The sequence below is a fragment of the Cygnus olor genome, chromosome 10, assembly GCF_009769625.2.
Source record: "Cygnus olor isolate bCygOlo1 chromosome 10, bCygOlo1.pri.v2, whole genome shotgun sequence".
Taxonomy (NCBI): Eukaryota; Metazoa; Chordata; class Aves; order Anseriformes; family Anatidae; genus Cygnus; species Cygnus olor.
This window is the reverse complement of record NC_049178.1, coordinates 4,075,321-4,096,873: the sequence shown is the minus strand read 5'-3', so window position 1 is coordinate 4,096,873 and position 21,553 is coordinate 4,075,321. Positions and strand designations below refer to the sequence as shown.

Genomic DNA, 21,553 nt, shown 5'->3' with positions numbered 1-21,553 from the left:
AAATCACAAATCAATACAAAGGATAACTGCCCACACTCCGGGAACCACATTCTGCTGATGATTTCATTTCAGTATTTGCCTCTGCATTCCACTCTTAATTGTTACAGGGCAGGGATCAATGTTCCCTTCTGTGTTCATGTAATATTTTGCACACTTTGGGTACTGCCAAAACCAAATGATACATATTAATGCAAATACATGGTCAGCCAAGGAGATCTGCTTAAAAGCTATTACTGCACCATAGTCTTGTTAATGTTCAACTGCCAGTAAACAGGATTCTTGGCAAATGTTTACGCTATGAACTCTGGTCATGTGCTGCTGAGTTATTAACTTGATGTACATCAGTGCACATTTATAACCTGAGAGGTGAAATATTTTTTTTACCTGTAAACCTCAGGTTTATTGCTACTCACTCTCTTCATCCAGGTAGCCTTTTGTTTCCAATAGGACTAATGGAATTGAACCAACGTGAGGGGCTTCCTACTACTTTGAATTACATAGCTATGTGTGCAAGTGATGGCTCTAACAAAAGTCTTCAGAAAGGGAGTGAAGTTCTGTTTACCGTCTAATGTATTTCTGGTTAAGAAGCTATCAATCTAGTGAGTACTGTGCTATTACCAACAGAACAAGAAACTGTAATTGAAATAGCCTCTTACTACTGACAGCTCAAGCTGTCAGATTGTGTCACTCACATCTGCTGCTAACCTGAAAAAAAAACAAGTCTTCCATCTATTTCTTTGTTCTTTTTTGTTCAGTTAGGTACAACACGGCAACTTGCATTACACTTGTTATAATGTGGAAGAGTCAAGAGTTAGAAAACAAAGCTGACCTGAAGCCATCCATAGTCTCAGTCTTTTTGCAGCAAAATGAAAACTAACCTCAACTGGTGGGTTCCATCATTTGAAAACGCAGCGAACAAATCACTGACTCTGTATTTCATGTGTTCTGACTGAAACAGATGAACCTGCAGGCAGAATCTCAACCTTCAACACTAGCTTAAGAGAGAAATAGGGGCAAATCCTAAGGAAAAGTCTAGTGCTTGGTCTAATTCTGCTAATGTACTAAATGAAACCCAAAATTAAGGGAATGGATCAGTACTTCCTCATTTCTCCATCTACTGTAAAAACACAATCATTCACTGACCTCACTGGAAGTAAGATCTATGTTCCTTTTACATCTTGCTCCAGCTTTAAGATGAGTTACTGTGTAAACTACTGATTTCAATTTGAGCAGTATCCATACTGTTCTTAAATGCACATCAAATTTTATCAGCATGGCTTAAATAATTTGGCACTACTCCTGCAAATACTGGGAGGCTGAGCTTATCTGAGGGTCCACATTCATGCGTGCAGAACTGCAGGACTGTGACCTGCAGATGTAAACTGTAATATGTCAAGAGTCAAATGCTTGTTAGTATTCTGCAGCTTAAGGTCCACCTAAGCAGGAAGAAAAACAGTAATCAGGACTGTATTTTGGCTTGGACTGTCTTCACAGGTTCTCCTGGGAGTGGAGTACAGGATTTGTGATAGCAAATCTAGAGTTTGGACAATTCTCATTTTCAGTTTTTAACTACTGCTGAGCACTTACTGCCTGTAATCTTTGGATGTAGGAGAGCTGGGAATGTCCTGGAAAACTATCCAAAAATACTACTGAATACTGCAGCTTAACCTGCCCTTCCACATAAAACATTAGAAATGTGAAAACTATGCTAATCGAAAAATGTAAAGCCCTTTCACTTTTACAACTATAAAACTTGAAAACTATTCCCTTAGATTAAGAGCAAACAGGCCACAAAACATATGCAACTCTTCAATAATCTACTTCATAGTTAAAAACAAAACAAACAAAAAACACAAACAGGAAGTCCAAAGAATGATTTAATATTTTCTGTACGAAAATGAATAGTATTGAAATTAGGATCCATTAGCCCTTTCTTAAATCTTCCAGATTTTCATGATACTGGATATGTCGAATGGCTAAAAACAGGTGTAGCCCTAGTAGCAAACCAATCCACCTGGTCCTTTTTGATCAAGATTTTCAAAAGGGACAAGTGACTTCAGTTCAAGTGAGTGCTTTCTGTAAATGAGCTACTTTAAAGAATGAGGATTGCAGAAATCACTTGCACCTCTGAACACCTTTGCTTTAACAGCAGATTTAAAAATAAACCTGCTTCTGCTCCCTTTGCGAATCCAAGTTTGTAAGGTGCTTGAGAGTGTAAATCCAGGAAGGGCTGCCGCCACCAGTACTTGGACTGTATCTACAACATGCAGTACAGAGCTGAATCTGAAAGGCAACTATATGTAGTTGGATTATGAGATCTATTTTACTTAACAATGTAGACTTCTGATCAACAGTTAAAAGAAATTCCCTGCTGAGTTTTCAAGAAATAAGAGCAATTAGTAACTTGTGACAGGGAGAGATGCAGATGAGTACAAAGGTGGGAGGTAATCACTCAAGATGCTAGACTCTTACAACCAAGAAGTTGCAGGGCGTGCAGTTTTCTGCTATTCTGAAGTCTTCTTTCCAAATACACACCCATGTTGTATTTAAAAAGACGGTTAAAATCCATCCAACCAACCAAATCCTACTTATGCCACTTAAGCAGTGAACACTTGGGTAACCTCACACCAAATGTACGACCAGAATTAACCCTGTATATGGCCATTAGGCACATGGTAAGAGATCACAGCCACCAGACAGTTCAAGGTTTCTCCAGTTGCTGTTTCCAGTGGCACAGGTCTGTAATTTCAAATGAAACTGATAGACTTGAGGGAAAAAAATCAATGATACCCACTTGAAAAAGGGAGCTATCCCTGTGCAAACAATAACAAATGCAATACACCTACCCTCTCCTCAAGACTGTATTTAAAATAACTAAACTGGTCCAACCCTGCTTGACAGCAAGTGGTGGTATCGCTCAGGGTGATTTTGCTATCTATTAAAATGATAACTTAAGAAAATGAAAACAAAACCTGAGAGAAGGCTGTCCCACCTGGGCCTGTTCCAGTACTAGCTAGCAATCCATATGCCCTTGGACAGATGACTATTTGGTCCTGTAATCAAAATGATGGGTATTTTGACAATTGAAACACCTTTATCAGACACTCTCTGTCGCTTCTAGGCCTTCTGGTCATTGGTGGAGTGCTGAGCATTTAAAGAGACGCTGTCAAGCGTGCCTATTCTTCTTTGCCAACAATCCCATGATAATTGCTTCAGAATTTGAGTATGTGGCAGTCTTTTTTCCAGCCATCTGTTTCCCTACCCCACATCTCTGGTTCAAAGTTTTTTCCTCCACTTTTGAACTGGCATGAAGGTCACAGAAAAGAAAATGGTAGGGACAAATGTTGAGTAAGTTTTTCAGAGGGCTTGACTTTTAGGACTACCTCTCAAAAGTCCCCTTTTAAAAAAAGACACCAAAGCAAACAGGATTGTGTCCCTAACTAACTTCTACAAAATTGCTGGTTTCACAGGAGGAGGAAAATAGGGCTACTGTGCTACTCAGCATTAGGAGTGAAGCACCATCTAAATTCCAGTAAAGTTAGGGATTTCACCTAGCTCATATCAGCAAGCACACCCCCATCCTTCTACAACGTCCTTGCTGTTCAAGCTTGATGCTATCAGTATTTTCTCACTGAACATAGGGCCTCCATGCCTCATCATGAGCTCTGTAGCCATCTTCACAAAGCCTCCTCCACGTTGCTGGAGCTTTTTGCAGAGGTCTCTATGGCACAGATGATATTATCATAGTGTTCAGCCAGATTCTGAGCTTCTTCCAGCTGAACCTCTCGAAGGTCACTTAGGTCTGACTTATTTCCTGGAAGAAAAATAAAAACAACCAGAGAAATTTATAATGACTATTTGTGCCAGGGCATAAGGTTCTCAGGTTTTTCCAGAGATTTCCATTCTTGGAGATTCAGAAAATCCAACTGAAAAGGCCCTGATCACCTGACTTTAGCCTTGCCTTGAGTAGGAGGTGGACTAGGTCATGTATTTCTGTATGATTCATATGTAGAACAGAAAAAAGTCAACAACCAAGGTGAGAGAACTGGAGGAGCAACGGCTGTAGACTGTAAAGGGAGGAAGTATCAAAGCTAAAAACCATTCTGCGAGGAAAGAAAAGGAAGACACATGTGAAAACAACAGCAGTCTTCTGGCTCCCAGGGAAATCTAGGAACACTGAAGGTATACTGGCAGGTCTACAAGCCCTGAGAACGGTGTCTCACTCAGAAACATTGCGGCTGGGAGGCAGAATTTCAAGAGAACTGATGAATTCTGGCTGCCCGGAAGTCCTTCCAAAATCCCCAGTCCGTGAAGTATGTGGGTGTCCCAGTCCCCTAAACATGTCTGCTCGATACCATGGAGCTTCCTGCCCCGGAAACCTTACGATTCTAATCGCTAGAACAGCTCCATAGCAGCTCTGCCTCAAAACCTGGAAATCTTGGGTAATCAGTCCTCCACTAAGTGAGCACAAAGTGTGGCTTCCAAGCTGGCTCTGATACAAAGCTGCCTAATTCTTAGCAGAACTTCATTCAAGCAGATAGGCAATCTTAAAAACATTTGTCTCATGCATCAGCATTTCCTGATTAAAAAATAACAAAACTTGGAAAATTTCCAATCAGCTCTATTACGTACATCTTAACTTCAAACAAAGCCAAAACTTTTACCATCTTAATGAGTATTGCAACTAAGTACATTGCACAGTACCCTGTAGTGCTGGTATTAATATTTTTATTCTGAGACTTGAACTTACCAATCAGTAACTGTACTATGTTGGAACCAGCATACTTTCTCACATCCTCGATCCAGCGAGGAATGGACAAGAAAGAGCCTCTCTTGCTGATATCATAGGCTAGGATTGCTCCGTTGGCGCTGCGGTAATAACTCTGCGTGATAGTTCGGAATCTCTCGTGCCAGCTGTGTCCCAGATCTTCAACTAAATAAAACAAAGGCATGCAATGAGATACTGGCCAGTAAGGTTTCAGTATATATAAGTTTTCTTGAATCAAAAGCTAGGACTTGATTGAATAGCCTTGTTATATAACCTTATCTCCCTTATAGGTAAAATACATGTGTGGCATTACATTTTTCTAGTACTTTGATCACGATTTAAAGGACAGCAATGTACACTGGAGAACTTTTTTTTGCTTTTGGCTGCTTAAATTTCTATTTGCATTGAGATGTTTTGGGCGAGCTGCAGACAAGCTCTGATGCATCCTTCTGTGGCAGATCATGAAGTTATCACTTTGGTGTGCCCAGCCCTATCCCGTTGTCACTTTCCTAGCAGAGTTATGAAAACAAGACCAGAGCCAAAACACTCCAGTTCATATTCTGGTGTGTTACTGAAACTACAGGTGGGCTTTCACTAGCACACTGGCTGAGGTACTGACAGAGTCTTGCCAGATCTGCTACAGAGGCAGTAACAACTGAAGTAGGCAGCGGTAGTATCACCTGAGAGCACCAAGGTTATTTGATAAGGAAATGAGAGACAAATAAAACAATATACATATAGAATACAAAAAATCTATAAAAGAAGGCATAAAAGAACGTATAAAAGAAATGCCAACATTTCTAGGTTCCAACAGTCAGTCAAACATCTAGACTTTTAGCCTCCTGACAGCTTTTAGGTGCAAGAACAGACTGCATCTGGGAAGGAAGAAGAAATGCCCAGCTCATGTACTTTTGCCTAAATCTAGGCACCTAACAACTATGAGTTTAGTATCAGGTTTGAGTTCCCAGTACCAGATGTTCCAGAGGAAGAAGCCAAATAATTGAGAGTGGACAAACACAATATCCTGTTAGTAGGGAAAATTTCTTTTCAATCCTGTTGTTTTGCGGGTTGTCTGATGTCCTGGAACACGATGGTTTATGTCGCAGGAGCTTCTAATCTAAAGTACCTGTAGACGTTTTCATTCTCCATACAAATCACTAATCTGTTCTGAATCCTTCACAGCTCTTGGCTTCAATAGATAGTAATAATGAAACCAAAGATTTTTTCTTTATAATTTTACATTTTCTGTCCTTCTATTTCACTTCCCTTTTTTCCCTTCTTTTCCCAAGTGATAAATGAGAGACCATTTGCATGTACAATTAGTACATTCTGCATCTCCTCTTAAATGAGACAGGACATAAGCAACACAATCTTGGGTGTTTTAATCTTTCCATATTGTGGACGTGCTACTTATTTGTTTCCCTCTCTCCAAACCTCTTTCTTATAAAGAACTGACTACAACTTAACTTCAGTGATGTTTTATACCAAATAATACAGAACCATTTCCAGTTATTTTCTTCCGCACATTAGTATTTTGTTTCCATGATCTGACTTCTGCTGCACGTTTGAGCAGAAACTTTCACTTTGAAAAAGGCTGTACTGATCAGATCGCTTCCTGTGCTAACTAGGCATTTAGATCCAAATAATATATATACAGCTTAAAAGGAATCAATCCAATGAAAAAAAGTACTTCTTACCAGTTTTTCCTCAGCGAAGGAGAAGGGACTGTAATGGACTCAGAAAATGGGAAACAACAAAACAATGCTTATTAATGGAACAGTTAATGATCTACAGCAGACAACAGACAATCACTGAGACTAGGAAGTTAATAGTAGGCTTATGATGTTCTCATGCACTCAAGCCTCCCACTAGACGTTTGTGTCCTTTATGCAGTTTTAAATCTCAGCATTTGTTTTAGGTCAAGTGCAAAATAAGCTAATGGTGATTACCCAACTCCTGGGACAGGTCTGAGATACTGTGCGTATAGAAGATTTATACAATTTTTAAATTTAAAAAATATTTTAGCTTACACTTTTTCACATGGAATAAAAAAAAAAAAAGGTGATTTACCTGTAGAGTGACTGAGCAAGCTAGTCTTGGGCCTTACGCTCTACGGCTGGATTTTGAAAACCTCTATAAATGTACCTTCCATAGAATCACAGAATCATGGAAGTTGGGACAGATTTTGGGAGGTGAGAAAGCCAACTGGCCTGCTCAAAGTGAGATAAAATCTTAATTTTTCCAGGAGGACTTCCTCCATCATTTTCCCAGAGACCAAAATGAATCTGACCAGCTTGTAGTTCCTAGCATTTCTCTTGCTCTTTCTGAAGATAAGTATGGTATTTGTATTTCTCTGGTCCTCCCAAACCTCCACAGGCTGTCAACAGTGATAGAGCAACCTCACAGTGACACCAGGAAAGTTCTTACAGCACTCCCAGACATTTTTTACTCAAGTTTTTATGTCTGTGCGTTCACAGGACTAAATGTACAAAGTTGCTGAAGCCCTGAGCATCCTGCTGGGAACAGCACAGACCACAGACAGGCTTCACCTTCCGAGGAGCTCAAGCCAGCAGTCTTCCTCCAAGGCAACATCCTCCAGGTAGGCTCTTTCCCTTGGAAGTTTAAAGTTCATGCTCCCTAATTGTCACTTCTCTTTTATGTAAGGACTCAGAATCATTTAGCTTTTTTACAAGATCTTCAGTTTGTTGTGTTTTTGCTTTCAATGCTGAGACTACAGTATGTGTTAGACGTTATGTCGTGTGACATAACCCATAAGCAGATACTTTGCAAACATAGATACCAAATGACACACCTGTTTGTCACTGCTCCCGTCACTTCTGCTGGCAGGAGCCAGGTACGCGATCACTGTTTCAAGCAAAGTCAGTCAAATAACGACATGGTTTAATGACTTGCTTAAGCAAAACTAAGGCCACACTGTCATCAAAGACTTGCCATCCCAGCTGCATATCCTTGTCCTCCCTCTGCACTGATACTAGGAGCTGTTAATCTGATTCACTGTACACCTTCATTCACGATTTACTGAAAAATAAGGATTTTTCTTCTGTTTGAAGAGTTAGCACTAATTACACAGCCATTTTGGTACTGAAAGCATGCAAGTTGCACCTTCCTGGGCAACTGCCCTTTACAGCAATGGCAAAACCATCTTGGACCAATCCCAAATATGCCTGTTCGGTTTAACTTGTTGCTGAAGGTGGGTGTGAACCAATCCAATAACCTTGTCTCTCCACTAAACTATTTACAAGCATGTAACTCTTGACAAGATACAGCAATTGCAAATTCTTTGAAAAAAATATAGGCTTGATATTTCTCGTTTAAAAAGTTCTTTAGTACAAGTTAGATGTAAATACCAAAACAATACCAAATAAACTGTATAGCCACAGGTTGCAAAAATAGATATAAATGTGTCATATACTGCATATGTGATATGAGGTTCTTAAGTATTTATTTCCTCGATTTAAGTGCTTGAGCTTTGTAAATAGTGTGATGAAAAGCCACATGTCACTTAGCAACTTTAACTGTTTTTAAGCAATTCCCGGTTTTGTAATCACCTTGGCAGCAGCTCTGGTGTAAGAAAGACAATGAGAAGTTGGATTGCTGGAGAATTGTGTTAAATTCAACTGAGGACACTGAGAGAACACACCTATGAAATGAGAGACTGGTAGGAGGCTTTAGAGAGACCATCTCCAGTAACTAACAAAGACAGGATAAAGAACAGATAAGCACCCATTGTTCAGAAGGCCAGAACAGAATACCCTAAATGAACTAAGACAAGAAGCTACCTTTCTTGTGCTAGTTGTTTCACTATTGAATGCCCACTTTACTACAGAAGCTGGTTATTTTGGTCTGCTTTTAGCTTTGAAATTTTTGGACACCAGAGCTCTTAGCACTGGCTGGTACTGAATAGCAAAGTGCTAAACCTGCTATTAACTCCTGTACGATTTTTCAGGACCGTATAATCACTGTGGAATCAAAGCTTTCCATAAGCACATTAGACAAAGTCTTGAACGTTTTTTGTACGTTTTTCATCTTTTCTTGTTGGAAAGGAGCACGCACAGAATGTATGCCATTCATTCCTTGCAATGATGTGGGCTGGGGACTGACTGGCTGGGGAGCAGCTGTGCTGAAAAGGCCCTGGGGGTCTTTGCAGACAGCAAGCTGAGCTGGTGCCAGCAGCGTGCCCTGGCAGCAAAGGAGGCTGGCAGCATCCTGAGCTGTATGGACAGCAGTGAAGCCAGTTGATCAAGAAAGGTGATCATTCCCCTTTACTCAGCACATACTAGATCTCAACTAAAATACGCTGTCCAGTTTTGGGTCCCCAGCACAGGAAACACATTAAAGAACTAGAGCAAGTTGAGTGGAAGGCTGTCAAGATAGTCAGATAACTGGACTACATACTCTATGAGAAGAGGCTGAGGGAACCAGGCTTATTCAGCATGGGAACAGGACTGAGATCACCTATTAGCTGCTGTCCAGTACCGATGGAGAGGCCATCAAGAAGCCTGAGCGAGGCTCTTCACAGTGGCACATGGTGGGAGGATGAGAGACAGCAGACAAAAATTGAACCAGGAAATATTTCAACTTGATGTGAGGAAAAGATTTTTCACTATGAGGACAGTGGAGCATGTTGTCCAGAGGTCTTGCAGTCTCCATTCCTGGAGGTTTTCAAGGCCAGACTGGATAAAGCCCTAAGCAACCTGGTCTGTTCTCCCAGCTGACTGGTTCAAGTAGGAGGTTGGATGGAAACCTGAAGTCCTTTCAACCTGAAATACTCTGTGATTCTATTACTTCAGATTTTAAAATATGCATATATCCGCATGAAAATAAGTAATTGCAGGCTATCATGTTTGAGAAAGCAAGTTCAAAGAGGTGTGCTTCAAAGAGGGTTGGCACTGTCAGCTCTCATGATCTGAGAGCACATGCATTGGATCCCTGTACAGCTGCTGAGAAAACACTAGGCAAAAATATATGTAAGCATTCCATATATTTATGTATATGTCCATGCTTGTTGGATAGCCATGAATGGTAAAATAAGCCAAATATTTTGTGGGCACTTTGGACTTTGTGTGCATACGCCAATAGTTTTCAGATTTTATAGTATTTGAACTGTTTATTTGATCCATCAGTGTGCACAGGTCTCATATATCTGAACCAAGTCTGCATGGTGCTGTGGAACTGTACATAGACAGCCATTTTATGAGATCTGTGCAATTACTTTATGAACCTGGTTGTCTGATGACTAAAAACTCTTCACAAGTGTGTTGCCTTAACTAACAAGCGCACACATTCACAGTATGTGAGGAGCGAGGATAGGGAAGCCACGTGTAGCTACAAACTCCAGCAAATCATACATGCCCTTAAATCAGAAGGTGGTGAGATGTAAGATGGTTCTCTGGCAGGTCCTTCTTGGTTGTCTGATCAGGCTCAAAGAAAGCAGAGTTTCAACCACAGAAATTGACAGTGTTGAAAATGGTGAGTGACAGACTGACCAAAGAGCATAGAAAATGAGTATTATCAAATGTTTTCATGCAGACTCACTCATCTCACATTGATAAACATAGTTTATCAACGGTTAATGCTTAACAAATGGCCTCGAGATACTTTAAATAATTTCTCCCCCTCCCTCACCTCCTACATAATTTATTAAGTACTTTCCTGATTCTTCTAGAGAAGCACGGAAGTTCAGGTCTACCTTTGTTTGTGAAGCAGTATTAATAATCACTAAATATATACTGTAGCTGATAACTTCCATTACAAATATAAAAATGTCACTCTTGTACTATGAATTCTTCAAACTATAGCAGCTTTGATAGAATTCCCCTGAATTGAAATGGTGGACGCAAAGACTCTGCTAAATAATTCTAAACCAACTGACCATCGGGTCATCTCAAATGAGAAACAATAATATACACTTCTGCACACTGGCAAATCACAACACTTACTCCTAAGAAGTCTTACTGAAATGATCTTACAACTTAATCTATACAACCTTTGCCAAAAGCAACAAAACCGAGCTCTGGAAAGCAGTGTATTTAAACTAACATTCATAGACAGAACAGTTAGGATAAACTGATCCATTTGATTGTTTCCTCTACAAAATGTTCTGAGAATAAGGAATCCCTGTTTGCTGAGAATTCAGCATTCTTGTTTGCTCTCTTGTTCTGAGCGTCAAAGTAGTTGACAAGAGAGCTACGCTTTCCTCTAGATATCAAAGATCACTGCTTCCATGTAATAACCAATTGCTTTATTTGTGTTTGCTTAGCAATGTTGATAATGTAACTTTGTTTTCTTTTTCTTCCTTTTGTTTTCCTTTTATTCCTGTCTTTTTTTTTTGTCTTTTTCCCCAAATATATGTATTTCTTATTTTTCTCCCTTTTACCTTATCTGATACCATTCATGATAAATCTGGGCCTTGTTTGGAGTTGACCCTCCAATCAGTCCAGAGTCATGACAGCTAACAAATCATGATTTTATATTATTTGCAATCTGGCCAGGTAATGAATGACACATTACATTCTGAAAATTTTACAGCCATGAAGCCTGAATAAAAGCCCAGAACCTTAATATCACACGGGCTCAGAAAGCTTGTAAATTAAAGAGTGCTGTGGTACATAAAGAAATAATTGTTATAAAAGGAATGTGTGTGTTTTCAAAGGTTCTCTCCTGCTACTTTCTTAAAGATATGGTAAGAGAGAGAAAAACAATAGCATAAACAAAAAAAAAGTCACTGTACGTAAAACAATATAAAACAGCATCATAAAGTAGACATTAAAGATACCCTATAAATTTATCAGTTCACAAGGATACTCATGAAAAGAAAAGGAATTTTGTTATTACTAGCCACAAGTCACGGACTTGGACTCAGGAATGTCCTTGCTTATCATTATGTAAAATCTTAGTTACACAGTTTTATAAATATCTTTTCCTACAGTGATAGAACAGTTACAAAACCATTTTGTTCTTTTTGCCAGATTCTTTCTATTGCTCAAAGAACATGGAATTATTTTATCAATAGGACTTTACTCACTATGCATTAAGTCAACAACCATGACTTTTGGGAACTGCAGTCTCTGTCCTGTAGGACTGTCTGCTACGTAGGAGATAAGAGTGTAACACACCACAACTGCAAAACAGCATATACTACCGCATTTCTTGTTAATGATGATAACCTGCAGATATTTCATAAAGCTGAAGGGGAAAAATTCTGGATACATGCTGGTCAGAATCTGCCTTTGTGACAAAATCAAGGTGGTCATCACCAGTAGCTTTGACATTCAAGTTCCATTAAAACCCAGCCTGCCAGATCTACCAGCCTGCGTGGCTCCGTGCCACATGGCCTCCCTTTTAGTCCCATTGCCTCCAAGAGCCCGTGGCTCACAGAAGCCTGTCTCACTGACCACTGGCTCGGTATAATCCTACCGGTCAGTATTTCAAATTGCAGTTGGAAATCTGAAAGAAGGAACAAGAAGAGAAACAGATTGGATGACACAGAGTTTACTTGTTCTTCCCCTCTGTTAGTGGTAAATCTCTGCAAATCTGGGTTAGCACATATTGGGGATGCTTACACTGCCAGTGCTTTATGTTTTATTACTCTAGAGAAAGCTTCTGTTATGAGGACTGTCCATGAATAGCTCCTTTCTCCAGCAGTAACCTCCCTTTGCGTATGACGCTTAGTCAGCTTTCAGTAGCTGCTGGAGCACTTGTGTATGAAATGTCATTTGAGACACGTGAAAGACTACAGCTTTAAGATGCAAGGAAAGATTTACTTGAGTTAAAAATAAGAACAGAAAACCACAAGTTATTTGCAGAATCTTCACCTTTACTCCCCCAACATGCTTCTTTTCCCCTCTCCAGCAAAAATGCATCAAAATCAAGTTAAAATCCTTGTGCTCCAAATGTTGCAGAAACATAACTGTAATGAAAATATTGACAGTTTTACATAGAAAGAGACAGTAACACAATTAACCTTAGAATGTTTGTACGAATCTCAAAATAAGCTTCTGATTCATAGTTACTCAGTTATGTTGTAACACTACCCTCACCCTGTCTAAAAATGAAGTGTAGGCCACTGGGGACATGGAGCAAGTAGTGTTCAAATGCTCCTTGGGACTTTTTTGTACACTCTGTTGCTCTGAAAGAACTTTTAAAGATGATCCAGTTACGAAAACTGGATTTTTCTCATTCTTGCACCACTAACTAAACACAAAACAAGCCTTCTCATTCCTTATGAAGAATCTTGTCTTGAGTAGCATAAATCCATAATGAATCTGGAGAAGCGCTGGGAAATTGCCTGGCATGCGTTTGTACGGATCTTAACAGTAAAGCAAACTTGATTTGAGACACATCCTGAATGTATCACGATTTGAGGAAGCCCAGTTAACGATTTATCTGAAACACTTCTAAGCAAGTATGCCTCATGTGACTGACACAATGAGAAACAGCTCTTCCAGAGCACATGTACAGGCTTGTTTACTAACTGGTAAGGGTATGATCTGTTCAGATAGCTATAGTGCTTTTCCTAGAATCAGTGTAAGCTACACCAAAATCAAACCTGTACAATGTGTCAGCTATACACACCTAATCGTACAAATCTGCCTACTTTGTAAGGGAGCCCACAAAAGTGTAACTTACTTTCTATTTCCTATAACACGCTGAACAAACCTGGCGAGATTAAATGCACTGCTAGAAATCTCAGTCCAAATGGAAAAGTCTGACTGGAATATAAACTTCACATACAATGCACACCTCGAGACCAAACAAAAAAAAACACCTCCAAGCGAATGTTTTTATATTCTAGCTGTGGTCCTGACTCAGCAGCTAACAAAAATAACTACAAGGTACATCATCAGCAGCAGTATTAGATTAACTTGTTTCAACTAATGCTTAAAGTAGTCTTCTTCAATCTGTGTATCCCTAATTTTTTAAATGGAAGTACAGGATAATCTAAAATAAAAGGAAGCCTCAAGAGGCTTGCATCTTCTTATTTGCCATTTGTAAAATACTGGGAAATAATCCACAGGTTTTGTTACACTCAAGCCTCAGTATTGAGCATATGAAAAAGCACACCTGGGGAGATCCGGCCCTGGGCTAGTCCCGTCCTTGTCCTGAAGTGCCTAGCTGAGCCCCCTGGCACCAGGATCAGACACATTTGTCACTTTGTGTGTGCCTGGCATTTAAATTGAGCCAGGTTTCAACCTTAAAGGAGAAATCCCACTTCTAACTGCTCTCTTGCTGGAAAGCACAGAAGAGAAACTAATAGCACAATCTGAGATTCTTTTCCAACTGCTAACCTCAGCTAACCCCATATACAAAATGAAAAGGTAGAATACTACAAAGAAAGTGAACACCTTTCTAGGTGCAGAACCTGTAATCCTCTTCCTCTCCTGAGAGGTGAGCTTTCATTTCTTCCATTTTCTGCAACTTTCTCTGCTTAATATTCTGCTCACCTAAGTTAATTTATAAGGAAAAGACAACGGAGGACTTTGGCCCCTACTTTGGTAAATGCAGTCCAAAATTTAGCTGCAATTATCGTATTTCTTTATTATCTTTCCTCTCAAAAGCTTTTCAGTTTTACGATCTTTCCTGGGCAGTGACTGAATTAAGTTCTTTTTAGTCCCAGTGGGAGTAAGTAAAGATAGACACATGACTTCATTGTGGAGGGGACTGGTGAAGGGCTTTCTACCTGCAGCCCCCTACAAATTGCTGGGTGCTCCAGCCTTGCTTGCCCGCTGCCTGGTGATGCTTCTGTGCTCAGAGGCCAAGTCCACTGCGTGGCATTTGTGCCACAGAGCCTGGGGATAAAAATCACTATATATACATACGTATATATACAAAATATCCTTTTTCTAACCCTAACAATTTTCTCCAGCATGAGAAAAGCAGAAGTCAGATTTAGGGTTGATTTGTTCTGATCTGAGAACCACATAAGTTGCACTTTCTAAGACACCCTGTATAAAGTGCCTTAAGGCAACTTTTCAGCATGTCTCATCTAAAAAGCGTTCCCCAGCTTCTCTGAGGCTGCCAGTCCCACCGCCCTTCCTGCACACAGCGCAGTGCAGCCGGGGCTCTTTCTGCTCTGTAACTAAGCCCCCAGCAGCCTGGCTGAAGCGGGTGGCCCCGCAGCTCAGTACAACCCAGCCGAGCCTGTCCCGGGGTGCGGGTTTGCAGCTGGGCTTTCACCAGCGCCCCCGTTGTGCCAGTCAGGACCCAAGCGGCCCGGCAGCCGACCCCACCGCTCCAAGAGAAGTTTTACGGGCCCGGCTCATCCTGTGCCGGGAAACAGCTGGGGAGGAGCGGAGCAGCCCTTCCTCCGGGCACGGCACGGCACGGCCGGCAGGCAGCGGGACGAGGGAGCGGGCCGGGCCGTGCTGTGCCGGGCCGTGCTGGGCTGGGCTCGGCTGCTCGCCGGCCCCTCGGGGCTGCGCGGCCGGGGGCAGCCGGGGGGAGCGCTGGGGCCGCCGCTCACCTTCACCCGCTTGCCCTGGATCTCCAGGCTCTTCATGGTGAAGTCCACGCCGATGGTGCTGCCCTGGCGCTCGGCGAAGGCCCCGGTTTTGAAGCGCTGCACCAGGCAGGTCTTGCCCACGCTGGCGTCCCCGATGAGCACCAGCTTGAAGAGGAAGTCGTAGCCCTCCTCCGGGTCGGCCCCGCCGCCGCCACCGGGCCCCGCGGGCGCCGGCCCGGGCATGGCGCCGCCGCCCCCGGCCTGCCGCCCGCCCAGCCGGGCTCTGCGCAGCGCAGCGCCGCCGCCCCCCGCCGGGCCGAGCCGGGGCCCGCCTCCCGGCCGCCTCCCGGCCGCCTCCGCCCGGCGCCTGCGGGCCCTGCCCGCCCGCCGCCTCCCCTCGCAGCCCCGCGGGCCGGGCGTTGGTGCCGGCGGCACAATGCCCCGCGGGGCGAGGCGCCGGCCTCGGCCCTGCTGCGGAGCCACCGCCGCCGGCCCCGCAGCCGTGCGGAGCCCCGTGTGTGCAAGCTGTTGTTTACATCCTCGTCGGAGCGGCGTTGTCCCGATACGTGCTCGCTGAGATGCGTTACCCCTACTGACACACCGAAATAAACAGGTGCAGGGGCACCATGAAGTCATCCAGGAAGTGCAGCTCGTTTGCCTCGTTGGCTGTTTCATTTTTAGGTCTGAGCTAGGGTGTGGTTTGTTTCCAGAGTCGCAGTCCAAGGCTCAGGGCTATGGTTTTTCACCCTTGCGAGGTGCTGTGCTGCTTTGACACAGCTTTGTCAACATGGTGCTACGTGTCCTACATATGCCAATGTGCATGTGTGATAATACATTGCATCACAGCATGGTTTTGTGTATTGGGAGAAATGTATCAGCAATCTGGGATTGTGTTTTAACTGCTGCCTATGTAATCTACAGAATGAGCTGCTGTTTAATAGATACTCTTTCAGATTACGTGGTGAGTCAAGATGCTAATAAAAATCGGCTTTACTAATAAATACTTTGACACAGCATATCTTGCTAGTGTGCTCTTTGTAAAAGTGATTTGCTAATTTCCACCCTCAGTATGAAACGACAAAATTGTGAAATGGAACAATTGAATAATAGCATTTCTGAGAGCAAGAGTTAAATTTTCCCATAGGTAGCTGTGCAGGAGGAGGACTGGCTTTGTGACTGAGCTAGCACAGGCCAACCAGGCCAGCTTGTTTTTGAATTATGATGAATCAATGGATTTTGGGGTGGGTTCGTTATGTTTCCTTTTCAGATCTCCATATATATTTTTGGTGATCCATGGTAACCTTCCAGCAAGAGCAGACACATGAGTACTTGGGCTGGAAAAATGGCTGTTTCTGGTAGTCTGAAACTGTGAATTATACCGGCTGCTGAATTCTAGAATACTGATGAACCAGGACAGAAAGTGTTAAAGAGGAAATAAGACATCGCTGTACATATGCTGTCATGTTAATAAGCACTTTTAAAGTTTTCAGTATCTGAGCAAAGCACATCAGAGAACTTAGATTATTTAGGAGAAAACAATTCTAGAGATGTTAGTCTTAATATTTAGAATTAACTGTATGATCTCAATTTAGTGGAAAGATAAAGGTACTACTTCCATGAAGATAATTACACAACCAGGTATTCCACTATCCTTGCTATAAATCATTACATCTTCTTTGCATTAATTGTCATTGTTGCTTCTTATCTTCATTAGCTTTTAAAAGCAATTAAAACAAGGAATTCCCCAAACGTAATGTGCTGACTTATGTTTTCTATTGCTACACGTGTGAGGGATCTTTCATTCCTTCAAGTTGTGAAAACTGCATAGGATGGTTTGAATGTTGAAATGCTTGTCTTTGGTTAATTCCCAGACTCCACTGGGGATTAACACCTGTTTCATGGAAAGCTAAGGAAAACCAACATGGGTTTGAGTCCATTTCTGTTTATCAATGCAGTTCTGTTTATCAGAGCAGTGACAGAAAACAGTATCAGAACATGGCGGAAGGACCCCTGTACTGATCACAGCTCCTTTTCTCTCAGCTAATTCAGTTCAACAAGAAGTTAGATTTTTCAGGTCTAATAAAGAGGTTGGTCTGCAAAACCTTTGCTGTAGGTGTAAGATTGCTTGCAATTTCCACATTTGATAGCAGAATTTGGTTGGTGAGACTGTATTATTTTTCAAAGCAGCTGCTTGAGATTTGAAGTTACAAAACAAATTATTTTCTGACCTTCTAAATGAATCTGTATGGTGACCTTATATCAAACACTGGGTAGGGGTGGGGGGACAGGGATAAGTCTTAAAATATGACCCAGTCTTCTGCAGCACAGTTTGAAGGAGCAGCAGGGAAGGGTTCAAAGAGCATTATGTAACTATGCAATGACTTACTGAGTTTATAGACTACTGTAATTCTAGAAAGTAGCAAGCATTCATTCTTAATAACTTCCAGTAGGGATATATGACAATTGCCAAAATTGTTCATGAAAACCAAGATAACTAGAATTATAGCTTTGGTTGATATGTTGTTTATACTTTGTTCCAAGATAAATTTTTCAATGGAGTTCAACCTTTCCTTCTTGCATTTATAATGGAGGGACATTGTTTGTGTGTTAACACTCCTTAAGAGGTACAAACTTTGGTTGGTCAGGCTTTGGTTAAAAGAATGTTTGAACGTCTCTATTTCTTGGCAGCTTTATAGCCTGCCAATTTTATAGCTGAGTGAGGATGGATGGATTGGTTTCTTGAAGACATGAAAAGCAATGAAATATTGTACTTTCTGGTATAAGCAGTATCTGCTAAATAGTTAAATATTCAATTTTATAATAATAGACATAATAAATATAAATTATACAATAAGAACTACTTGTTACTTTTTTAAAGTCAAAAAATCCTGTTCCCCTACTCACCATTACCCGGCATGGCCCCATATTTTTGATGCATAAATTTTGATTGTTCATATTAAATCATACATATTTTGTTACTCTTGAGTATATTTTATGAGGCCAAACTTCCTCTTCCCATCTTGTAATAATTTTGTTGCTGATATTATTTGAGATGAAATACTTTAATCTTTCAAAGTTTATCAGTGTTTATAATCATGTGGGCTCTGGCTATGCACTTCTAGACAGTGTCTCAGGTTATCTTGGAGGTGTCTCAGATTTTGATTTACAGGTAGGGTTTTCTGAGTCTTCTGAGCAATGGAACCTTCAGTATTATGGGCTGTGTTCTTATACAAAAATGGATTGTTTTGAATCTTAGCCAGAAGAATTTTGTGATAATATACTGTTTAGTAATTCAGTCTAAAATGAAGGAGATGCTAAATTAAGCATATTTGTATCCAGTTTTTTTTTTAAAGTTTAGCAGTTTCTGATGTTTGCCGGTTAAAATGTTAGTAGATTTACTTTTATTTAGTTTATTTTGTTAGTTCTAAAGCCTTTCCAAAAAAAAAAAAAAAGATTTAAGAATGTTTTAGACTGTTTAATGTTAGCAAGAGAGACAAAATTTTGTTCTCTCTGTAATAGGATGGAGACCTTTTGCTTTATTTGCAGAGGGACAAGACAAATAGTTATCTCGAGGACTGTCACTAGTCAGATATTCCTGCTGTATGTGACAGCCTCTGTTTTTCCAAATCTGTGCCTGTATTGTAGGAGAAATAATTAGGGAACAGCATAGAGATAGACATGCTCTTTAAGGTAATGGTGATAATCATGATTAATTGGGAAGCCCCATAGTTTAAGAATGGATTTGTCCTGAAGAGTCCTTTTGCCACACTACCATTTGTCCCCCAAAACTGCAGTGGTTCCAGCAGCAGGAAGACTCCTGGAGTCTTGAAAAATGATGCCTCTTAGACCTCATATCGGTAGTGGCCTATTCTAGCAGAAATTTTGCTTCTGCCTGGTGTTCTCTTACTGTAGTGGCAGTGAAACTGCCAAGTTGTAAGGAAGTTGCTGACCAAAAAACAGGAAAGAATTTGAGGTCTGAAACTCCTCCAGCGAAGGTTTTTAATGTTCTCCTTATAAGCCTGCAGAGCCTAACCTTGCTCTGAGAACATGCTCAGCGTCTCCATGCGTGATTCCTAGCGATGAAGTAACTTCTGTTATGCAGCTGCTAGGCAAAGCGTACAACTTTGTCATATGTGATGTGCTTGTTACCCAAAGTGAGTGTTGAATTTGCAATCAACCAAGCTTCAGAACAAGCTAGTAATAACAAAATTTAATTGCTTTCACATGTTTTTTGAAGTTACTTGTTATGAGTATTAGAAGCCATAAGCTATTTCCAGTTCCTTTTGGGTGACTCAGTTGTAGAGAGTGGATTCATTGTCATTTGAAATACTGTATTCATATACATAGCTTAATCGTCTGTATGAATGCAATGCAAATTCTCCTCCTCTTAGTTTCTAAAGGCTTTTATCAATCTTAGTCACCCATCCGTTTTCCTTGTCTGTATTCAAAGAGTGTAAAAGAAGACATGACACTCCAGAAACCATGCCAATTAATAGAACAGATTTCTTAAAACACAGCTGTTAATCACAGTTTCAACCACCAAAGAGTTGCTGATGAAACTAAAAACTTTGGTTCCTCTCAGTCAGGTTCATTTGGCAAATCATCACAGACCAGTACCCCGATTCCTGGTATCTTTGTGTGGTTCCTTGAGTCATCCGTTTACCTGTATCATCTTGCCATTGTAGACTGGAGATGTATATTCAGGAATGTAGGGTAAGGGGAATAGGTGAAATCCCTTTGAACAGCGTGTGATCTAATTAGTATTCCTCTTTTGTGTTCCGACCGCAGCCAGAATCCTATGGAGCAGCAGCGTGCACATGTACATGGCTTTACCAGTTGGCCTGTGGCTGCACACTCGTGAAATGTTGCTTGAAGTGCTAAAGGCTCAGTTAAGAACCACCTGGAAATCTGCACAGTTTGCTGACTTTTATTCTTCTAAGTGAGATTAATATAGTACCTGTAAGCATCATAAAAAAAGTTTTCTTGCAGTATCTGTACGTCTGTCTGAGATTTATCACAAGAGCTGGATTTCTTGGTAGTGGGTAGCTTTTCCTTTCCCTGGTACACGTTGCTGAGAGAGCTGAGGTTATTCTGCTATACATCCCTTAGGTAAAGATCTTCATAGTTCCTGAGTTGTCTTTCCAGAGCTGATGCATTCCATTTAGAAACCAGTTTTATGAAAACTGCCCTCCTTATATTTATTTTTTGCACTTGTTAAATGAATGTCATTGCTCCCCTTCTCCACTTAGTGATCTCTAATTGATTACCTTCTGAATTGTGTAAAGAGTGGCTGTGATACTTTCTCTCTTTTTCAACATATTTTCTGCCTGTATTTATGCTATATTTGGTGCCACTCCTATGTGAAATCTGAAACATCCTCATGTTAATGTCATTTCCAAGTTAAATCTTGATATATCATAGCTTATTTCCTGAGAACTGGTGCTTTGGGCTTTACTCTTCAGAAGATCTAGAATATATTCTAGTATCAATTTTTTGCTATCTCTGAAACACAGTCATCAAAGCTTCAGTTCAAGTGCACTTGCCTGTTTTCCCAAATGTAGATGAGAGTTTTAATATAACAGGTTGGAAAATACAAATAAAATTGTCTTTCTGTTAATTCTAGTACCTTCTCATTTATTTTCAAATACATGTAATCAATATCATATATCACATAACAGTAAAATAAGCAAATTATTAAAAATACCGTATGTGATTCAACTGTGATTGTGTGCATGTGGTTTAACTTTTGTACATTCTATTACATCTTTATTAAAAAGTGGACTGAAGGATACAACTTTTCGGATTTTAGAATGTGCTAATTGACCAATTGGTAGCTAATGAAATTCTGTCTTAACAGGAATACTTAGAATGTTCTTCACAATTCCAAACATACGTTTTTAAAATTACAGGAAGTAGATCCTTTTTGACATAATTATTGCGTTATACTGGGGGAGATAATAAGCCTGGCAGTTTTCACAATGTCATGATTCTGTTAGTAGTCCCCAAACAATCTCATAGCTTATTGCCTTGTGAATTTTCAGTTTATTGCCTTGTAAATTCATTTGAATTTCCCTGGAACTTTTATTCTCCTCAAGTGAAAGGGTGATATTTCTATGGCAGAGAAATTTAATTGCTGGATTAATAATTTAATATCTGATTCTAACTATAGACTGTAAAAATGGTGTTAGGAAAATATGGCACTACTGTTTTTTTCAGCCTAAATTAAATATATATATATATTTTACCTCTCCTGAGTTGTAGCCTCATCAATTCATTTTTTTTTTTTTGTTCTGAGAGCAAGCTGGAGTCATTATGACTTTAGC

The 21,553-nt window shown here is 40.6% G+C and overlaps 1 protein-coding gene and 1 long non-coding RNA gene across 2 annotated transcripts in view; one reads left to right on the top strand and one right to left on the bottom strand.

Annotated features, from left to right (window-relative positions):
* LOC121075239 overlaps positions 1–20,972 on the top strand; it is a 28,101-nt gene extending 7,129 nt beyond the window's left edge. Inside the window, exons 2-3 of the long non-coding RNA XR_005822838.1 lie at positions 7,246–7,367; positions 20,019–20,972. This is a non-coding gene — a long non-coding RNA (uncharacterized LOC121075239). The remainder of the gene's footprint in view (positions 1–7,245; positions 7,368–20,018) is intronic.
* RAB43 (RAB43, member RAS oncogene family) lies at positions 1,860–15,512 on the bottom strand. The gene is given in 5 exon segments (XM_040568245.1): positions 1,860–3,686; positions 3,689–3,814; positions 4,751–4,909; positions 4,912–4,933; positions 15,252–15,512. Coding segments are annotated over 5 exon segments (654 nt in total). The 5' UTR covers positions 15,474–15,512; the 3' UTR covers positions 1,860–3,561.
* Positions 20,973–21,553: the final 581 nt, after the last annotated feature.